The following is a 19,815-nucleotide window of genomic DNA, read 5'->3' on the forward strand; positions in this document are numbered from 1 at the left end:
CATTTTTCAACCACTCCACAAATTTCTTGTTAACAAGCTCTAGTTTTGTTGTTGAATCTACATAAAGTTCTTCATACATGAGTTGTCATGCAGTCAATATGCTGTTCTGACCTTGTGTGCAAAGTCAAATGGCACGGACAAATTGTCATTTTAATCCATAGAGACGTGAAGGAGAAGCTCGTCGGATGTTGATCTCTTCTCGGCTGGGTCCTCATTTGGGACCAAAGTTCCTTGTTGTTGTTCCATTTACAGTAAGTAAGGCATCATTCCAGACTTCATCAGTGATCTCTCCACCAAGTTCCCTTTCCCACTCAGATCGGATTTTATTGAGTGATAGGTTATCAAGGCACATGATTATCAAAAAAATACAGGATATGAGTCACTTTAGTTGAAAAGGTGTTTTGGGTGATAGAATTTGAAAGGTTGGGCTTCGAGTGCGAATAAACCGGCAGAATTGGAAATACCTAAATAAACTTGAATGGGGTAGAATCAATTTGATAGTGAGGTCTTCGAAAATGGCCAAGGTGCCATCAATATAATGTAATTAAACTTAGTAAGGCCATTCATCTGCCACAGCCTTAAAGCTGAATCCAGTTTGCCTGGAAGCAAGAGGTGAGTATTACATATAGGACCTTGAATATAAAAATATTGACAACAACTGGATTGGATGTGTAGCACGAAGCTGAAAGAGGGAGATTGGAGGTGACTAAGGCTGACAAAGGAGAGGAGAAACAGGAATTGGTTTTTGTTTGACACCAGTCAGTTTCTGGGGTGTGAAGCGAAGTAAATAATCCTTTGTATATTCGCTGCCCAGTAATAATACATCAAGTTAGGAAGGGCTGGTCCTCCGTGTGTTCTATCTCTCTGGAGAAATGCTTTATGTATTCTTGGATTCCCATCGCCCAATAGAAAAAAATATATAAGTTTATCCACTGAAGTGAAAAAAGACTTTGGTAAAAAAAAGACGGCGACATTGGAACAAGTACAGAAATCTGGGCAATACATTCATCTTGATCCAATTCACTTTACCAGCTCAAGTAAAATGAAGAATACTCCAGCTCTGAAAGTCCAGTTTAAGTTTGTTAATTAGGGGAGTAAAAGTTCTCATCATGGGGGGGGGGGGGGGGACAAGGTACGGAAGATAATGATCCCTAAATATTTAAAGCCAGACTTTGACATACGAAATGGAATAGTATCCTGTGGAATTTGTAATGCTAATTCATTAATAGGAAAGCATTCATTTTTTGAGAAATTCAATGTATAGCCCGAAAACACACCAAACCTACGCAGAACGTCCCTCAGGGACAAACGCTTCAGGGTCTGAGATATATAAAAGCAAGTCATCTGCATACAAGGAAACTTTGTGTTCCAGTCCGCATCTGTAGATACCATGTATTGAGGGTGTGGCCTTTAGATTAATAGAAAGGGGTTCTATCGCCAGGGCAAAAAACAGAGGTGACATTGGACATCCCTTGAATATGGCCCTTGATAATAGGAAATACTGTGAACGAAGAACTGATGCCTTGAGTACAACAGTCGAACTCAGGAAATTATGTTTGTGCAGGGGTGTTTTTGAGCTTAGTATTTGTCAACACAGGCAGCGCAAGCCTCCCTCTATGCTTATGGACGAGTGAAAAACTAAAAGTATGTGTCTTAGATATAGTTTTCAAATACAAACTTTATATGTCCGAACTCAGCATCAAATAGGCGTCCCAAAAATAACATAGTCATTTGTGGTAGAACATTTATTTAGTCAATTTTGTGCATTTATTAAATCCCACCGGGTAACTTGATTTTGAATGTGTCATGTAAACAAGATTATTAGGGAAATCTTTCTTATTTCGTATTCTTTCTTTTTTGAAAAATATGTAAACATTTAAATCAAACTATTATATTAATCTGACTATTCACAATAATACTCAGTGCTACCGTGTTCCTATTGGTCAGTCACTGGGATTGGCTTCTGACACTGCCAAAACTTTGTCGGAGACTACGACTGCACGAAGTGGTACTTAATTGGCAGACCCAAACCCTGTCACACTGAACAAACCAAAATTTCCAGCAATTGTTTACGACGAAAGAATTGGCCCACAACGGGGAAATTTGATCTGGGACAGCAAAATCATGTCATAAGATGGCAAAATGTTTACAGTCTGTGCAGGCCTTTAGCTAGCTCATCTATGCACTTGCCTCTGCTAGCAATACACTGTGCTAACATTAGCCTAGACTGTACCATGTAAAATAACAGTTTAAAACGTGTAAAAAACAACTTATTCTGGATATAATCGTTTCTGTAGGTTCAGACTTCCTCACCAATATTTTGTTATGTCTGGGGGGGGGATTCATAAGAACATCTTTATAACAATTCAAAAATGATGAGATGGGAGACAGGAATTATTTCAACCATTTATCTAGAACTTGCACATTTCAACACATAGAACCCCCATGATGCTCTGCGGCACAACCCCAATGCACAACACTAATCCTTTCCTAGAATTGCTGATAGGAAAGTTATGTCTGTCTAATACCCTGATTGAACACTGAGGGGGGGGGGGGGGGGTGTATAAGTAACCTGCAAGAATGTGTGAGCTCAGCACACACACAACCCATCCCCACACATAGAGTGGGGCAAAAAAGTATTTAGTCAGCCACAAGTTCTCCCACTTAAAAAGATGAGAGAGGCCTGTAATTTTCATCATAGGTACACTTCAACTATGACAGACAAAATGGGGAAAAAAAATCCAGAAAATCACATTGTAGGATTTTGAATGAATTTATTTGCAAATTATGGTGGAAAATAAGTATTTGGTCACCTACAAACAAGCAAGATTTCTGGCTCTCACAGACCTGTAACTTCTTCTTTAAGAGGCTCCTCTGTCCTCCACTCGTTACCTGTATTAATGGCACCTGTTTGAACTTGTTATCAGTATAAAAGACACCTGTCCACAACCTCAAACAGTCACACTCCAAACTCCACTATGGCCAAGACCAAAGAGCTGTCAAAGGACACCAGAAACAAAATTGTAGACCTGCACCAAGCTGGGAAGACTGAATCTGCAATAGGTAAGCAGCTTGGTTTGAATAAATCAACTGTGGGAGCAATTATTAGGAAATGGAAGACATACAAGACCACTGATAATCTCCCTCGATCTGGGGCTCCACGCAACATCTCACCCCGTGGGGTCAAAATGATCACAAGAACCACACGGGGGGACCTAGTGAATGACCTGCAGAGAGCTGGGACCAAAGTAACAAAGCCTGCCATCAGTAACACACTACGCCGCCAGGGACTCAAATCCTGCAGTGCCAGACGTGTCCCCCTGCTTAAGCCAGTACATGTCCAGGCCCGTCTGAAGTTTGCTAGAGAGCATTTGGATGATCCAGAAGAAGATTGTGAGAATGTCATATGGTCAGATGAAACCAAAACTTTTTGGTAAAAACTCAACTCGTCGTGTTTGGAGGACAAAGAATGCTGAGTTGCATCCAAAGAACACCATACCTACTGTGAAGCATGGGGGTGGAAACATCATGCTTTGGGGCTGTTTTTCTGCAAAGAGACCAGGACGACTAATCCGTGTAAAGTAAAGAATGAACCGGGCCATGTATCATGAGATTTTGAGTGAAAACCTCCTTCCATCAGCAAGGGCATTGAAGATGTAACGTGGCTGGGTCTTTCAGCATGACAATGATCCCGAACACACCGCCCGGGCAACGAAGGAGTGGCTTCGTAAGAAGCATTTCAAGGTCCTGGAGTGGCCTAGCCAGTCCCCAGATCTCAACCCCATAGAAAATCTTTGGAGGGAGTTGAAAGTCCGTGTTTCACAGCAACAGCCCCAAACCATCACTGCTCTAGAGGAGATCTGCATGGAGGAATAGGCCAAAATACCAGCAACAGTGTGTGAAAACCTTGTGAAGACTTACAGAAAACGTTTGACCTCTGTCATTGACAACAAAGGGTATATAACAAAGTATTGAGATAAACTTTTGTTATTGACCAAATACTAATGTTCCACCATAATTTGCAAATAAATTCATTAAAAATCCTACAACGTGATTTTCTCGATTTTTTCCCCTCATTTTGTCTGTCATAGTTGAAGTGTACCTATGATGAAAATTACAGGCCTCTCTCATCTTTTTAAGTGGGAGAACTTGCACAATTGGTGTCTGACTAAATACTTTTTTGCCCCACTGTATACCCTGACCCTACACACCCTCTTTAGATACAGGCAGTAGTGCTGGAACACAACATTGCAAGTACAGTACAGGATTTCTGTCTCTGTCTCAGCATCTTCTCTGCTGTCGCTCTGTGCATCTTCTTGTTGTCTGTCTGTCTGTCTGTCTGTCTGTCTGTCTGTCTGTCTGTCTGTCTGTCTGTCTGTCTGTCTGTCTGTCTGTCTGTCTGTCTGTCTGTCTGTCTGTCTGTCTGTCTGTCTGTCATGCTTTATGAAAACCACGCTAACAACTTCGACTATACTGCAAATCAGTACCCGTCATACTGTATGTGTTCCTCTGAATCAACACCTAACCTAAGTGTTAATTATTATTACACGGCTCCAGACTAACATTTTCCCCTCGTGTCACTGGTGCCACTAACTTTTACAGTTGGTGGCACCAGCCCATGATTAGGTCAGGTAACCTTCTTATAAAGTCATTCATAGTGCTTTATTAGGAAGTATAATAAATAGACTACTGAGGTATTCAAGAAATATGTTTGTTTTTATCCAACACGTCCAAGCAGGAATGCATGGTTCAAGATATTTTGATGTGAAACCTAATCCAGTGATGGCTGTGAATTTTGGGCAACTATAGTTGCTATATTTTACTATCATAATAGGACTCCAGAATTTCCAGATTTCTGTTGTTGTTCAATTGAGATATTTATGTGCACTAACTAATAGCATAGGCTAATTCCTTTGGGGTTCAACACCTGAGGAAGTGGAAACTCAAAACACACGAACTAGATCGCTAACTTTAAATATAATGCCCACTGCTGGTAGGTATGTATTCATCCAACAGTAAATGTATGTGCTAAAAAAACTTTGCAGTTGCCTACAAACCTGACTCAGTTACACCAGCTCTGTCAGGAGGAATGGGAATGGGCCAAAATTCACCCATCTTATTGTGGGAAGCTTGTGGACAGCTACCCGAAACGTTTGACCCAAGTTAAACAATTTAAAGGCAATGCTACCAAATATTAATTGAGTGTCTGACCCACTGGGAATGTGATGAAAGAATTAAAAGCTGAAAGAAAGCGTTCTCTCTACTATTATTCTGACATTTCACATTCTTAAAATAAAGTGGTGATGCAAACTGAATTAAGACAGGGAATTATTTATAGGACTAAATGTCAGGAATTGGCTAAGGTGTATGTAAACTTCCGACTTCAACCCTACCTACAGAAAGGTAGGTAGGGAAGGGTCTTGTCCCTTCATCAGGGACAAGAGGACAAAGCTTCCAAAGCTGTGTTTATCCTGCAATTGCATTTTGAAATGTTATACGATCAGAAACATTTTTCTCTTGAGCGCTGGTGGGGATAGGAGAGTGGCTCGTTTTTCACAGCAGCAGGCCCCAGTGAGTGCACAGGTAGAGGGGCGGGGCAGGGCAGACACTTTCAGGATAATGCACTTTACTGTTTGACCAAATCATGGTTTTAGCCGCCCCAAAAACATGACATTTTGAGTGAGGTGACCATGCACAATGTGCACTTTCTAAGTTTATAGGCACCCTTTCTGTTTTTTACAATCCATGATCTTGGCTGTCTAACTGATGACAGAGTTGGAGCAGGTTTCTTTGCTGATCCTACATTTGACTTTGAATGTGAGTTTGCGTGACCTCAACTCAGCCTATCAGAAAACCAGGCCAGCCCATCTTGATAGGGGGGCTGGCCATTGCCCACTGGTCAGTCAAAGGCTCATTACAGATTAGTATAACAGAGAAATTGAGCCAAAATCTTTAAAAACATTCTTAACAGACCCATGGGCCACCAGCCATGTCACCTTTTTCATGCTTTTATTTGGTTTATACAAAAATAAATGAGAGCAGTGTGACACCATAGCCAGCTATTTGCACAGTACAGGAGATTTCTCCATTCTGTCCCTTTATTGTAATGTTAACGGGAAACATATCACTGGGTTTAATCTGAGAAAGCGGCATTGACGAGAAAGAGAGCGGGCGAGAAAGAGAGAGAGGGGGATGGAGAGAGAGTGAGAGAGAAAGAGAAGGAGAGAGAAAGTTAGTGAGAAAGATAGTTAGAGAGTTAAATAGAGAGCAAGAAGGAGAGAGAGAGAATAAGAGAATGAATTAAATAAGCCACCTGGTTCCTGATTTCAGCTGTAGTTGGAGGGTTCAGTTTAGTACCCCTCTGTGTACACTGTCCCTCCCAGCCATACCTCAACATACAGCACGTATGGAAATCCCCCCCCAAAAGATCACCTCACATTTGTCTGTAATCTGTATAACTGAATGTGATCCGTGTGTTTTTCCAGTATTTTGGATGCAAAAGGTTGTAACGGCAGATTTCCTCCTCTTCGTCTGAAGAGGAGTAAGGATCGGACCAAGATACGGCGTGGTATGTGTTCACGATGATATTTTAATTAAAGCACTGAGCGCTGAACACAAAACGAAAAACGACTGTGAAGCTATAAGAACTGTGCTGCCACAAGCAACTAACATAGACAATCACCCACCACCCACAATGACAAAACAGGCTACCTAAATATGGTTCCCAATTAGAGACAACGACTAACACCTGCCTCTGATTGAGAACCATATCAGGCCAAACACAGAAACACAAAACATAGACTGCCCACCCCAACTCACGCCCTGACCATACTAAATAAAGACAAAACAAAGGAAAATAAAGGTCAGGACGTGACAAAGGTATTCTCCATGCTATATTGTACATCCATATACTGTACCACATATGCACATGTTTATCACCTTACCCACCTCTATACTCTATATAACTATGTATCTTTGGAGATATGAGATCTATGTGATTTTTTATATTCGATTCTACAGTACTCTAGATACAAGACAGAGTCTCTATAAAATAGTTGAACATGAATATATATGTACATAAACAAATAAACAAACAACGATACAACATGCCGCCTTACTTCACAATAAATAAAATATGCATAACAGAATGAGTGCACAAGGAGAAAGGAGAAAGAGCTAGAGGAGAGAAAGAGAGTATGGGGAAAGGGGGAAAGGAAAAAATAGAAGACTGGCCATGAGCTGCTTAGTATTAGGGGGTTGAGGAATGGAAGTACTGTAGCAGGGAAAGAGAAAGATGGTGAGAGAGAGAGAGAGTGTAATGTCAGAGATAGAAGAGAAGAGAAGAGCAGCACATAGGTTTGCCTCCTCCGGGGGTCACTTCTATTTCATACCGCCGGAAATAAAACACTTTGAATCTCAAGAAAAAGGGAGGGAGGGAGGAGAAAGAGAGTAGGCAAAGAGTGAGAGGGTGGCATGGTGTGTGGTGCTGCGGTGCTGGCAAAATGGTGCTATACTGAAAATGGGAGCGAGAGCGAGAGCGAGAGCAGGCACGAGAGAGAGAGAGGGGGGGAAGAGAGAAGGAGAGAGCATTAAAAGAGAGAGCTAGAAGTGGAGAGAGACAGAATGAGAGTATGAAATAAAGAGACAGAGACAGAATGAGAGAATGAGTGAAATTGGATGGATTGAGCCCCCACTTGGTGCAGATGTCAGGCTCAGGTTGGCCCAGTATGAGACACATAGCAGCGTGTGTGTGTGTGTTTGTATGTGTGTGTCTATGCATGCACATATATGTGTGTGTGTGTGTGTGTGTGTGCATTCAAGTGCGCCCTTGTGTGTGTGTTCATGTGTGTGTTTGTGTGTATATAATGGAAAATTATTATGATTATGTGAACTCTGTGCTGAGCAGGGATGCATTCCAGATATGGAGGGGGAAATGAGAAAGCAGGAAAAGGAGGGAAGGAGACTAGGGATATGAAGCAGATAACAGGGAATCGGCATGACATTCATTCAGTCAGAAGGAAGTTATTGAAGGATAAGTCAGGAGGGGGATGGGGCAGAGAAGTGGGAGTGGGTGTGAAAGTAGGTGAGGGAGCATTTACAGTGACAAAGCAAAAGGTGAGAAAGACAGAAAACGAGAGCAAAGCATAGAGAAAAAAAAGTGACCAGAAGATTTAGAAATGGAGAGATGGAGAGCGGGTAGGGAAAACTTTTGAAGAGTTAGAGAAAGAGAGGGAGAGAGAAAGGAAAGTCAGAGAGAGTGGGCAGGAGAGCCTGATTTTAAAAGACTTCCTTGATGGCATTAATAAAAAAGCTACCCCAAGTCAATGGGCTTATTCCTCTGCTTTCCCTCTCTCTCTCTATCGCTCTCAATTCAATTAAATTCAAAGGGGCTTTATTGGCATGGGAAAAGTGTTTAAGCAAGTGCAATAAACAATAAACAAAACAACGACTAAAAACCAACAAGGCAAATTAAACAAAACAAAGACCCCCAAAAAATGTGACATTAACAGTAAACGTTACACACAGAAAAAGTTTCAAGAGAATAACAACATGTTAAATATTATAATATTTGCGGTTAAAAAATGTAGCATAACATTTAAAATGTTACATAAACTATGTACGGTGTTAGAATATTAGAAAGTATTTCAAACGACGGGGGAAATAAATAGGCACGTTGAGAGCTTCAAGTTCCTTGGTGTTCACATCGACAACAAACTAGAATGGTCCAAACACACCAAGACAGTCGTGAAGAGGACACGACAATACCTCTTCCCCCTCAGGAAACTAAAAAGATTTGGCATGGTCCTCAGCACCTCAAAAGGTTCTACAGCTGCAACATCGAGAGCACTGGTTGCATCACTGCCTGGTACAGCAACTGCTCGGCCTCCGACCGCAAGGCACTACAGAGGGTAGTGCTTAAGGCCCAGTACATCACTGGGGCTAAGCTTCCTGCCATCCAGCACCTCTACACATTGTCAAAGACCCCAGCCACCCCAGTCATAGACTGTTCTCTCTGCTACCGCACCAAGTCTGGGACCAAAAGGCTTCTCAACAGCATTTACCCCAAAGCCAAAAGACTCCTGAACAGGTAATCAAATGGCTACCCGGACTATTTGCATTGTGTCCCCCCCCCCTTCCATTACCTCAATTAGCCCAACTAATCGGTGCCCCCGCACATTGACTCTATCCCGCTACCACCAGTATATAGCCTCGCTACTGTTATTTTCACTGTCAATTTACAGATTTGTTTTATTTCTTTACTTATCTATTGTTTACGTAATACTTATTTTTAACTTAAAAATTGCACTGTTGGTTAGGGCTTGTTAGTACGCATCTCACTGTAAGGTGAAGTACCTGTTGTATTCGGCGTACGTGACAAATAAACTTTGACTTGATTTGATATAGGTTATATTCACATGGATGTTTCTGAGCCAATGGTTGACCTTTTCTCGTGGCAGCAGGTAACACATTTTACGATTGGTATTTCACCTATTTAATTTGTTTTATTTCACCTTTATTTAACCAGGTAGGCTAGTTGAGAACAAGTTCTCATTTACTACTGCGACCTGGCCAAGATAGAGAAAAGCAGTACGACACATACAACAACACAGAGTTACACATGGAATAAACAAACGTACAGTCAATAATACAGTAGAAAAAGTCTATATACAGTGTGTGCAAATGAGGTAAGATAAGGGAGGTAAGGCAATAAATAGGCCAGGGTCGCAAAGTAATTACAATATACCAATTAAACACTGAAGTGATAATGTGCAGAAGATGAATGTGCAAGCAGATGGGCTATGTACAGGTGCAGGGATCTGTGAGCTGCTCTGCCAGCCGGTGCTTAAAGCTAGTGAGGGAGATATGAGTCTCCAGCTTCAGTGATTATTGCAGTTCATTCCAATCATTGGCAGCAGAGAACTGGAAGGAAAGGTAGCCAAAGGAGGAATTGGCTTTGGGGGTGACTAGTGAGATATGCCTGCTGGAGCGTGTGCTACGGGTTGGTGCTGCTATGGTGACCAGTGAGCTGAGATAAGGCGGGGCTTTACCTAGCAAAGACTTGTAGATAACCTGGAGCCAGTGGGTTTGGCGATGAGTATGAAGCGAGGACCAGCCAACGAGAGCATACAGGTCGCAGTGGTGGGTAGCATATTGGGCTTTGGTGACAAAACAGATGGCACTGTTGATAGACTGCATCCAACCTAACAGATCCAGTTTGTGTTCACATTTTTTGTGGGCTTGTGTAATTTGAGTGTAATACTGACATATATATCTATATATACTGTACCAGTCAAAAGTTTGGACACACCTACTCCTTCAAGGGTTTTTATTTATTTGTACTATTTTCTACATTGTAGATTAATAGTGAAGACATCAAAACTATGAAATAACACATATGGAATGATGTAGTAACCAAAAAATCTTCAAAGCAGCCACCCTTTGCCTTGATGACAGCTTTGCACATGCTTGGCATTCTCTCAACCAGCTTCACCTGGAATGCTTTTCCAACAGTCTTGAAGTAGTTTTTAATTTGGTTGGGTCTAATTGTGTTGCTGCCCTGGTGCTCCGTGTGGTTTGTTTGTATTTGTGAACAGAGCCCCAGAACCAGTTGGCTGAGGTGTTCATCTCCTTCAATGTTAGGGTTTTGTGATGGAAGGTTTGGGCATCGCATTCCTTTAGGTGGTTCTGGAATTTAATGGCTCTTTTCTGGATTTGGATAATTAGTGGGCAGGTATAGTCCTATTTCTGCTCTGCATGCATTATTAGGGGTTTTGCGTTGTACTCTGGGGATATCTTTCAGGACTCTGCATGCAGAGTCTCAATTGGGTGTTTTTCCCATTTAGTTCGTTCTTGGTTGGTGAGTGGACCCCAGACCTTACTGCCATAGACGGCAATGAGTTCTATAACTGATTGGAGTATTTTTTGCCAGATCCTAATTGGGGTGTCAAATTGTATGCTCCTTTTGATGGCGTAGAAGGCCCTTCTTGCCTCTGAGATTGTTCACCGCCTTGTGGAAGTTACCTGTGGTGCTGACGTTTGCTAGTTACCTCTGGTGCTGATGTTTGCTAGTTATCTGTGGTGCTGATGTTTGCTAGTTACCTGTGGTGTTGATGTTTGCTAGTTACCTGTGGTGCTGATGTTTGCTAGTTACCTGTGGTGCTGATGTTTGCTAGTTTCCTTTGGTGCTGATGTTTGCTAGTTTCCTGTGGTGCTGATGTTTTCTAGTTGCCTGTGGTGCTGATGTTTAGGCTGAGGTATGTGTGATTGTTTGTATCCTCTAGGGCAATGGTGTCTGGAATTAATTTATGCCAAATTGAGTCAAAAGCATTTTTGAATTTATCCCTGTGTTTCCTGTCTCTCTGTGCCAGTTTGTCTTGTTTACCAAGACAACTAGCGGTTTTCCTTGCTCCTGTTTTTCCCAATCTCTGTTTGTTTCTAGTCCTCCTGGTTTCAACCCTTGCCTGTCCTGACTGCGTACCCGCCTGCCTGACCACTCTGACTGTTCTGACTAACAGCCTGCATATCCTCTTGTACTGTTGTGGACTCGGATCTGGTTTCTGACCCCTGCCTGGCCTGACCTCGAGACTATCATCTGGTACTGTTTGGACCTGGTTTATGAACTCTCGCCTGTCCCCGACCTGCTTTTGCCTACTCCCTTTGTTACAGTGGTGGGCCGTCAGGACCAGCAAGGCCTTCTCTGCTGGCCTAAACATCATCAGAATATATATATTTTTAAAATATATTTTCCCACAAATATGTATTAAATTATTCCCCAGAGTAAGAGTTATACTCTTAATTTCATAGCTTTCCTCTTGGTTGCACTGCTTCCAGCCCCAGGTTGAGATTTGGAGGGCTGGTCTTTATGTTAGATCTTTTATCCAATCATATTCAGCCATCATGTGTTGCCAGGGGTCTAAAATCTGCCCTCAGGCCTTCAGAATCAACAGTGCGGGCGCTTGTAGCTTAAAATGAATGGAAAGTCAAATTTAGTGTCAACCAATCAGCTTTAGAGTTGGCTATTGTACGCCTGCTGGCTGGCTCCAGTGTTACACAGGAGCCAGCTAGCAGGCGTAGTGCGTGCACGTCTTTTGATTGGATTACCAATATTGAGAGGCAGGTCTATGCAGAATCTCAGAACTAGGAAACTGAATTTGATAAACGAATTAATTTGCGTACTACTAAGCTGTTTTTTCAACCCACAATGGCGGAAGGAGAAGATATCAATTTGGTCGAGGATATAATTATAACACCATTCTCAAGACAAACTTTTCAAGAAAAGTTAGACATTGTCAGGAGAGGTCGACGCCGACGCTACAAAGCCTGTCACAGGCGGGAAAGGGGTTTGTTCGCCACTTTCAAAGTTCCAACTACGAGCGCTATCAATGGCTCACAGGCTCCGAGAAGCACTGTAAACTGTACTGCTGGGAATGCCTATTATTTGCAAGTGATCGATTTGGTGTTTGGAGCCACACTGGCTTTGCAAACTTGAGTTGTCTAACCAAGGCAGCAACGAGACACCAAAGTACGGCTGGGCACTTACAAGCAATGGTGCTTTTGAAAACTTTTGGGGACACCCGAGTGAATCTACAGCTCAACGAACAAGCGCGCAGGGCAACGAAGCTGCACAATGAAAAGGTATCATACTCTTCCCCTGCAATTCTCTGAATAAAAATGTCAATTTCAAGGTGGCGCAACGCCTGGTTAAACTGCGTTTCTGTCTAAATGTGTAGTGTCTAGAGCCATGGCACCATAATGATGGTAATAAGAGGTGGATTAATTCGGGTGGGACTGTGTAGAACTTCACTGAAGGCCCAGGCCACCGGCCCACGGCACGCCACTGCTTTGTTATAATATATGTCGGAGTTCTACCATCTGCCTCCTGTGTCTGCATTTAGGTCTCGCCTTGTGCCCTTAAATATGCTGTCATTTAAAAAAATAAAAATTCTGCTAGTATTTTTTAAAACATTTGATATGACAAATATACTGTTCAAGCATTCAACTGCTAAGTTAACACCTTCACTATTACAATAAACATTTTGCCCAGAATGTCATCTAGGAGGGATTGGATTTGTTTTTGGCCAATTGTTCTTTGGTAGATTTCTACACTATTTCTTTAATCTATAGCATTTCTTAATAGCATGCAGTTTGTTGGGCTTTGATGCCTCATGTTTGAGTATTGCTCTGTTCAAGTAAGCTGTAATTTTGTCTGAAAGTAATGTCATTCTGTCTCTCTCTCTCAATTCAATGTCAATTTAAGCACTTTATTGTTAACATTGCCAAATTAACATTTGGTTAACATTGCCAAAGCAAGTGAAGTAGATAATAAACAAAAATTAACAGTAAACATTACACTCACAAAGTTCCAAAAGAATAAAGGCATTACAAATGTGCAAACAGTGAAAGTACAAAAGGGTAAATAAACATAAATATGTATTTACAATGGTGTTTGTTCTTCACTGGTTGCTATTTACTTGTGGCAACAAGAAGTCTCTCTGTCTCTCTGTATGTCTCTGTATGTCTCTCTAGTTCTCTCACATGCAAAAAGCAGTTGTTTTAGAATTCATACCCCTTAATTTCTGGGCAAAAAATATTCCATACTCCCTCTCATGTATTATAGATATATAATTTCAACTTGTTGACTTATGCTCTGGGGAATTGTGTTGAGGGAACACTTTGCAGACAAAATTAATAAAACGCATCATCATTAGCCATGTCAACAGCAGGCAACCCACTGATTTAGCTCATCTGGCATCCACTAGTGTGCCTGTGGGTTCTAAATTAAGTCCCCCAGATGGACCTAATCCCATTATGTTGCCAACAACAGGAATAACCTAATATCATAATCTAATATTGTCTGATCTTGAGCGCAGATGCCCCGGAGGGGATGTGCAGTATGTCTTATAGACAACATAACAATTAGCCTCCACCAACCCACACCACCCCGCCCCGCGCCATGCCGAAGTGTGCTACAGGAAATGGTGACCGAGGCAGAGCCGTGGTAGGTGGACTCATGGGACACACGGAGGCCAGCTGGCCGAGCTACTGTACCATGGCACAACAACACAAAGCACTCAGCAGGACACACAAACACACTCGCTGTGGCTTGTGTCTGTGTGTCCATGTCCATCAGTGTGTATGTGCTTGGGTGCATGTGCACATGTGTGTATGCGTATGTTTGTGTGCTTGTGTGCGTGTTTATAGCAATGTACAGTACAGTGACTCACCTTCAGAAGGTCTTTGGAAAAGTCTTGACCCTCATTCAGACCCTCCAGGTTGCCAATGAACTGTGTGCAGGACATCCTTTTGCCAATGTTCTGAAAAATATGACACACAGTACTTACTCTATGCTATTAGTCTCTCTCAGACGGGTTGCCTCCCACAATGTACCAATTTTCCAGCATATAGTACATGTCTGTACTTAAGCCAACACCAATTTGAGAGAGACGAAAGGGCGGAGTTGGGTGCCTCAACATCCGTCCAGAGCTCTGCTATAAACATTTCCGATAGTTAGCTAGATGGAGCTCTCGGAGGATATTTTCAATTAGTGTATTTTTGCAGGTGAGTAGTTTGCATGTGCCATGAAGTTAGCATTACAAGTTTACAACCACTGACTGACTGTGGAAAAAATGTGCCTAGCCATCTGCGTCCGCATTGCATGTCCACCTCGGTCATGTTTCAGAGGGGATTATTTTGAAGCCCGTCTACGCCAAACGTGTGATTTGTTGGAAGAGTTGTCTGCCTGAAGAGCCCCCTCCCTGAATTGGCCAAGAAAATCCAGACCTATCCAGACCCTTTCCAGACCTAGTACTGTTGCCCTAGCTCTGGGATTCCCGAGACTACTATGCTATATATACATATAATCTTTAAAAGTATCACTAATATCAGTCATCAAAAATATTTGAACCACAAATACTTTCACAGATTTTTACAATTCATCAGACCTTCTGCAGCTCTCTGACAGCTATATTAGAATTCATCTTTGAAGGATGTTATGGGAAGAAATTATTTTAAGGGACCTCATCCAAATGATTTAATCTAGCTGAGCTGAGAGTGTTAAGAGTGTTAAGAGGAAGACTGTGCAAAGGCTCAGCTGCTTGCTGAGCGAGTATCACTTCCTCCTGATTCGGCTCATACCGAAGCTCAACCCAGGACCTCTGCCTCACAAACACACGTCACCACCCTCCTGAAGTGTCTTACTCAGTCCTGCCATCAAAAATCTAGCTATTCGGCAGCGCAAGTGGAGACACTTCAGGCTGAGGACTTTCACAGATAGCGGAAATATTGATGAAAAGAGTCAATGACGATAAAGAGGAAGAAGAAGATGCAGGAGACTATGATGATCAGGATGATTGATGATGATGATGACGACATTGGTGACTATGATGATGAATGATGATGATGAAGCACAGGGCTACAGTGCCTTCAGAAAGTAATCATACCTCTTCACTTTTTCCAAATTTGTTTGTGTTACAGCCTGTTACAGCCTGAAACATTCTCACCCATCTACACACAACACCCCATAATGACAAAGTGGAAATATGTTTTTAGAAATGTTTGCAATGTATTGAAAATGAAATACAGAAATATTTCATTTACATAAGTATATATTGACTGCAAATTGAATTCAGGTTGTAAGACTACAAAATGTGGAATAAGTCGAGGGGGGTGAATACACTGAAGGCTGTATATCAGCCTGGCATCTCTCAATAGAGAGAGTGGGTTTTTCATCCAGCTAGCTCTAGCCCCTTCAATCAGAGCTAAATGTATCCATATATTATATAAATGGCTCTGACTTAACTATCTGTAATCATTTGCAGAGGCTGCACATCACACCATGCAGCTGTAGATTGCCTAGATTTAGAGTTGTACTGAAATCAGTCTACAGCTTGATATGGACTGGATTTATGGTAGTGTGTGGAGCACATTGTAATCAGGAGGCTGGTCCCAGATCAGCCTTCAATCAGTCTGGGGCTTTTCCCCCATAACTACCATTGTACTGAGTCAGTGGAGCCTGGGGGGATGGATCTCTGAAAATTGTCTCTACTCTAAACTCTAGGCTGAACCTAATACGCACGCACACACACACACGTGCGCACACGCACGCACACACACAGACTGAACTCTACTTACATGGCCATGCAGGTCTGTGTTTAGCAGCATCAGGGCACAGGTCAAGGTATGGACACCATCTGGATAAGAAACATATCCATCATATTCAGTGGTGGAAAAAGTACCCAATTTTCATACTTGAGTAAAAGTAAAGATACCTTTGTAGGAAATGAAAAGTAACCCAGTAAAATACTACTTGAGTAAAAGTCTAAAAGTATTTGGTTTCAAATATATTTAAGTATCAAAAGTAAATGTAATTGCAAAAATATCAAAAGTATCAAAAGTAAAAGTATAAATCATTTCAAATTGATCATATTAAGCAAACCAGATTGCACAATTTTCATGTTTTTTTATTTATTTACGGATAGCCAGGGTCTCGCCCCAACACTTGGACATAACTTACAAACGAAGCATGTGTATTTCGTGAGTCCGCCAGATCAAAGTCAGTAGGGATGACCAGGGATGCTCTATTGATAAGTGCGTGAATTGGAACATTTTCCAGTCCTGCTAAGCAATTCAGAATATAACTTAAGTACTTTTGGGTGTCAGGGAAAATGCATGGAGTAAAAAGTACATTATTTTCTTTAGGAATGTAGTGAAGTGGTCTAAGGCACTGCATCGCAGTGCTAGCTGTGCCACTAGAGATTCTGGGTTCGAGTACAGGCTCTGTCGCAGTCGGCCGCGATCGGGAGAACCATAGGGCGGCGGCAAAATTGGCCCAGTGTCGTCCGGGTTAGGGGAGGGTTTGGCCGGCAGAGATGTCCTTGTCCCATCTTGCACTAGCAACTCCTGTGGCTGGCCGGGCGCAGTGCACGATGACACGGTAGCCAGGTGTACGGTGTTTCCTCCGACACATTGGTACAGCTGGCTTCCGGGTTAAGTGGGCATTGTGTCAAGAAGAAGTGTGGCTTGGTTGGGTTGTGATTCGCAGGACGCATAGCTCTCGAGCTTCGCCTCTCCCGAGTCCGTACGGGAGTTGCAGCGATGAGACAAGACTGTAACTACCAATTGGATACCACGAAATTGGGGAGAAAACAGGAATGTAGTGAGGTAAAATATTTTTTATATAAATAGTAAAGTAAAGTACTTTACACCACTGCATCTATTAACATGACGACTGAGCTGCCATATTTCTATAGTAACTTATATAGTAGACATTAGACAGTACTGTCCTCTTACCCTCAGAGGGTATAAGTTTGGGGTTACAGTGCAGGTATCTCCTGGAGAAGTGAGCCAGCACCCGCTCTCTCTCCTGAGTCTCCCCCATCAGGGAAAACTGTCTGAGAAAGGCTCTGGAACACACATACACACACACATTAAGCCGGATTACACTGTTTGGCCATTTTTAAGTTCCAGACCAGCGGAAACGCACCTCATTACGCACTTATTCATCTCATTCAACTACTTAATTAATCACCAAGCCCTTGATTAATTGATTTAGGAGTGTTATTTATGTGCTATAAACACTATTGGCCTATTAAGCTGCAATCACTCAACTTGCCACCAGAGAGCAGTATTACCATATACTAACTACAGTGACTGGATCAATGGAACACAAAATGAAGCCCAGTATCCCTTTTAAGGCAACGTTTCCAAAACAATGTTTGTAATGTCTAGAAATCCAGTCAGAAAGAACCAATTTATGGAAAACGTGTTTGTTTTTCACATTGATCAAGTCAGTCAGTCTGAACTCCTCACCTCAGAGCTTGGTCCACAGCAAGACCCTTGAAGTTAAAGAAGTGTAGATACTCTTCTGCAACCATACAACTGAAGTCATTGCTGGGGTGAGAGAGAGTGAGAGAGAGTGAGAGAGAGAATGAGAGAGAGTGAGAGAGAGAGAGAGAGAGAGAGACATGTATGTTAATCAGATACCAGCTTTCCCAGTCACACAGAAGACAGAGGTTTAAGATAAGTTCCAAACCAGGCTTATCACGACATTTATTGGATATTTCAAACTTTTTTAACAAATCAAAAACTGAAAAATTGGGCGTGCAAAATTATTCAGCCCCAGTATATAGCCCCAATAAATGTCGTTCCACTTCATGATTGTGTCCCACTTGTTGTTGATTCTTCACAAAATAATACAGTTTTATATCTTTATGTTTGAAGCCTGAAATGTGGCAAAAGGTCGCAAAGTTCAAGGGGGCCGAATACTTTCGCAAGGCACTGTACATTGACAATGTATAGCAGCGCATAGTAAAGAGAGTGATTGATAACACACAAAGGCTAGTTGCCAGGTGCTCACTTTTTGCTGAGGTGGCGGGCCACGTCGGACTTCCTGAAGCCGTCCAGGGTGAAGAGGCGTTTGGCCAGGCGCTTAGCGGCCTCCCCGTTGGCACGGTTACCATTGGTGAGGGTGTCGTTGCTCCCCAGGCCCAGCAGCTCACTGAGGTCCTGGTCCAGCTCTGAGTCTGTCGCCAGACGAGCCTTTTCCCTGAAGGGGGAGAGAGGGACAGAAAAAGAGTAGGGGGTTACAAGGAGTAGGGGGAAAGAGAAGGAGAGATGAGTAGAGAGAGAGAGAGAGAGAAAGAAAGAGATGGAGGTGGATAAAGAGGGAGGGGGTAGAGAACAAGAGAGGACAGGGAGAGAGAGAGGGAGTGGGAGGAAGAGAGAAAGAGTGAGGGGATGGGTTTATGAATGAGGATGTGGTTCATTTCTTCTCAGCAGCATTGTAAATGCTTACAGAAATCCTGTCTAGTCAGGTCTATTGAAAAAGAAAATAACTAGAACCTTCACTATTGTAGGGCAATGTTTACTTTTGGTATGACACAATGATAATACAGTATATTAATACATTATACAACCTCTTTCTGTAACTCCCTGTCTCTTTCTCCCACTTATTAAGCTCCCTTGAAAGTATTAGAAGGTTCAGGAGTGCAGGCCATACTATATCTGAAATATACTGTGATAATAATTGAAGCATTTTATGTCACCTTGGAACAAGGATAGAACTTTAAAAAATGGAAGATAACGGAATTAAGACCCGTGAGTTCTATCTGTTAGTATTAAATGGTTTTAAAATGATAGAGGACCATGCCACTGAAACACACACTCACATACTTTACCCAGACTACCAGAAAAATAACACAAGCACAGCACATCCAGACTTTCTTATCATCCCTGAGTCATACTTACCTCCACAGAGCAAACAGGCCATTTTATTAGCTGAATGAATGGCAACGTTACTGATCAATGACCAGACACCCCTGTATTATTTGGAGCCAGGCAAAAGAAGCACATCAGCTACTAAATGTTTTGGTGTACTATGGTGTGCTTTCTGGACAGCAGCTACAGTAACTGTAAAGCACAAGCATTCTAAGAAAAGTTGATAATCAGTCAGTCACACAGTTGGAGCTGCAGGCCGGTACAGGGCTATCACCTCGACTGTGAGTTTGAGTGGCGAGTACAAAGGTACATACTGTATCGTCTTCAAGTGAGCCACGGCAACAGAACACAGAGCGGTTCTTCACTGTCGTACTTGTCCCCTCCCTGTTTAAGTGTCTCAAACTAGTCACCCTACCAACCTCCCTGATCCCCCCTTGTCCCTGCCCAGGCCCCCCGGCTTGATTGCATCACCACCTTCCCTCTACCTCAATGTGATAGCTAGTGCTAGTACAGTGCATCACCTGGAATCTATAGCCCCATAAGCCCTAAGTGTCATCTAGCAAGTCACTCCCATTAGTTTTCGCAAAGACCCACAGTTGT

At 42.4% G+C, this 19,815-nt stretch overlaps 1 protein-coding gene across 1 annotated transcript in view; it reads right to left on the bottom strand.

The window, feature by feature from the left end:
* Positions 1-19,815, bottom strand: part of LOC109870572 (PH and SEC7 domain-containing protein 1) — a 110,346-nt gene that overhangs the window by 34,218 nt on the left and 56,313 nt on the right. Inside the window, exons 6-10 of the mRNA XM_020461142.2 lie at positions 18,356-18,544; positions 17,809-17,889; positions 17,290-17,402; positions 16,132-16,190; positions 14,226-14,315 (exon numbers count right to left, since the gene is read on the bottom strand). Coding sequence (XP_020316731.2) covers positions 14,226-14,315; positions 16,132-16,190; positions 17,290-17,402; positions 17,809-17,889; positions 18,356-18,544 — 532 coding nt within the window. The remainder of the gene's footprint in view (positions 1-14,225; positions 14,316-16,131; positions 16,191-17,289; positions 17,403-17,808; positions 17,890-18,355; positions 18,545-19,815) is intronic.

This window comes from Oncorhynchus kisutch, linkage group LG25, assembly GCF_002021735.2.
Source record: "Oncorhynchus kisutch isolate 150728-3 linkage group LG25, Okis_V2, whole genome shotgun sequence".
In the NCBI taxonomy this organism is placed as follows: domain Eukaryota; kingdom Metazoa; phylum Chordata; class Actinopteri; order Salmoniformes; family Salmonidae; genus Oncorhynchus; species Oncorhynchus kisutch.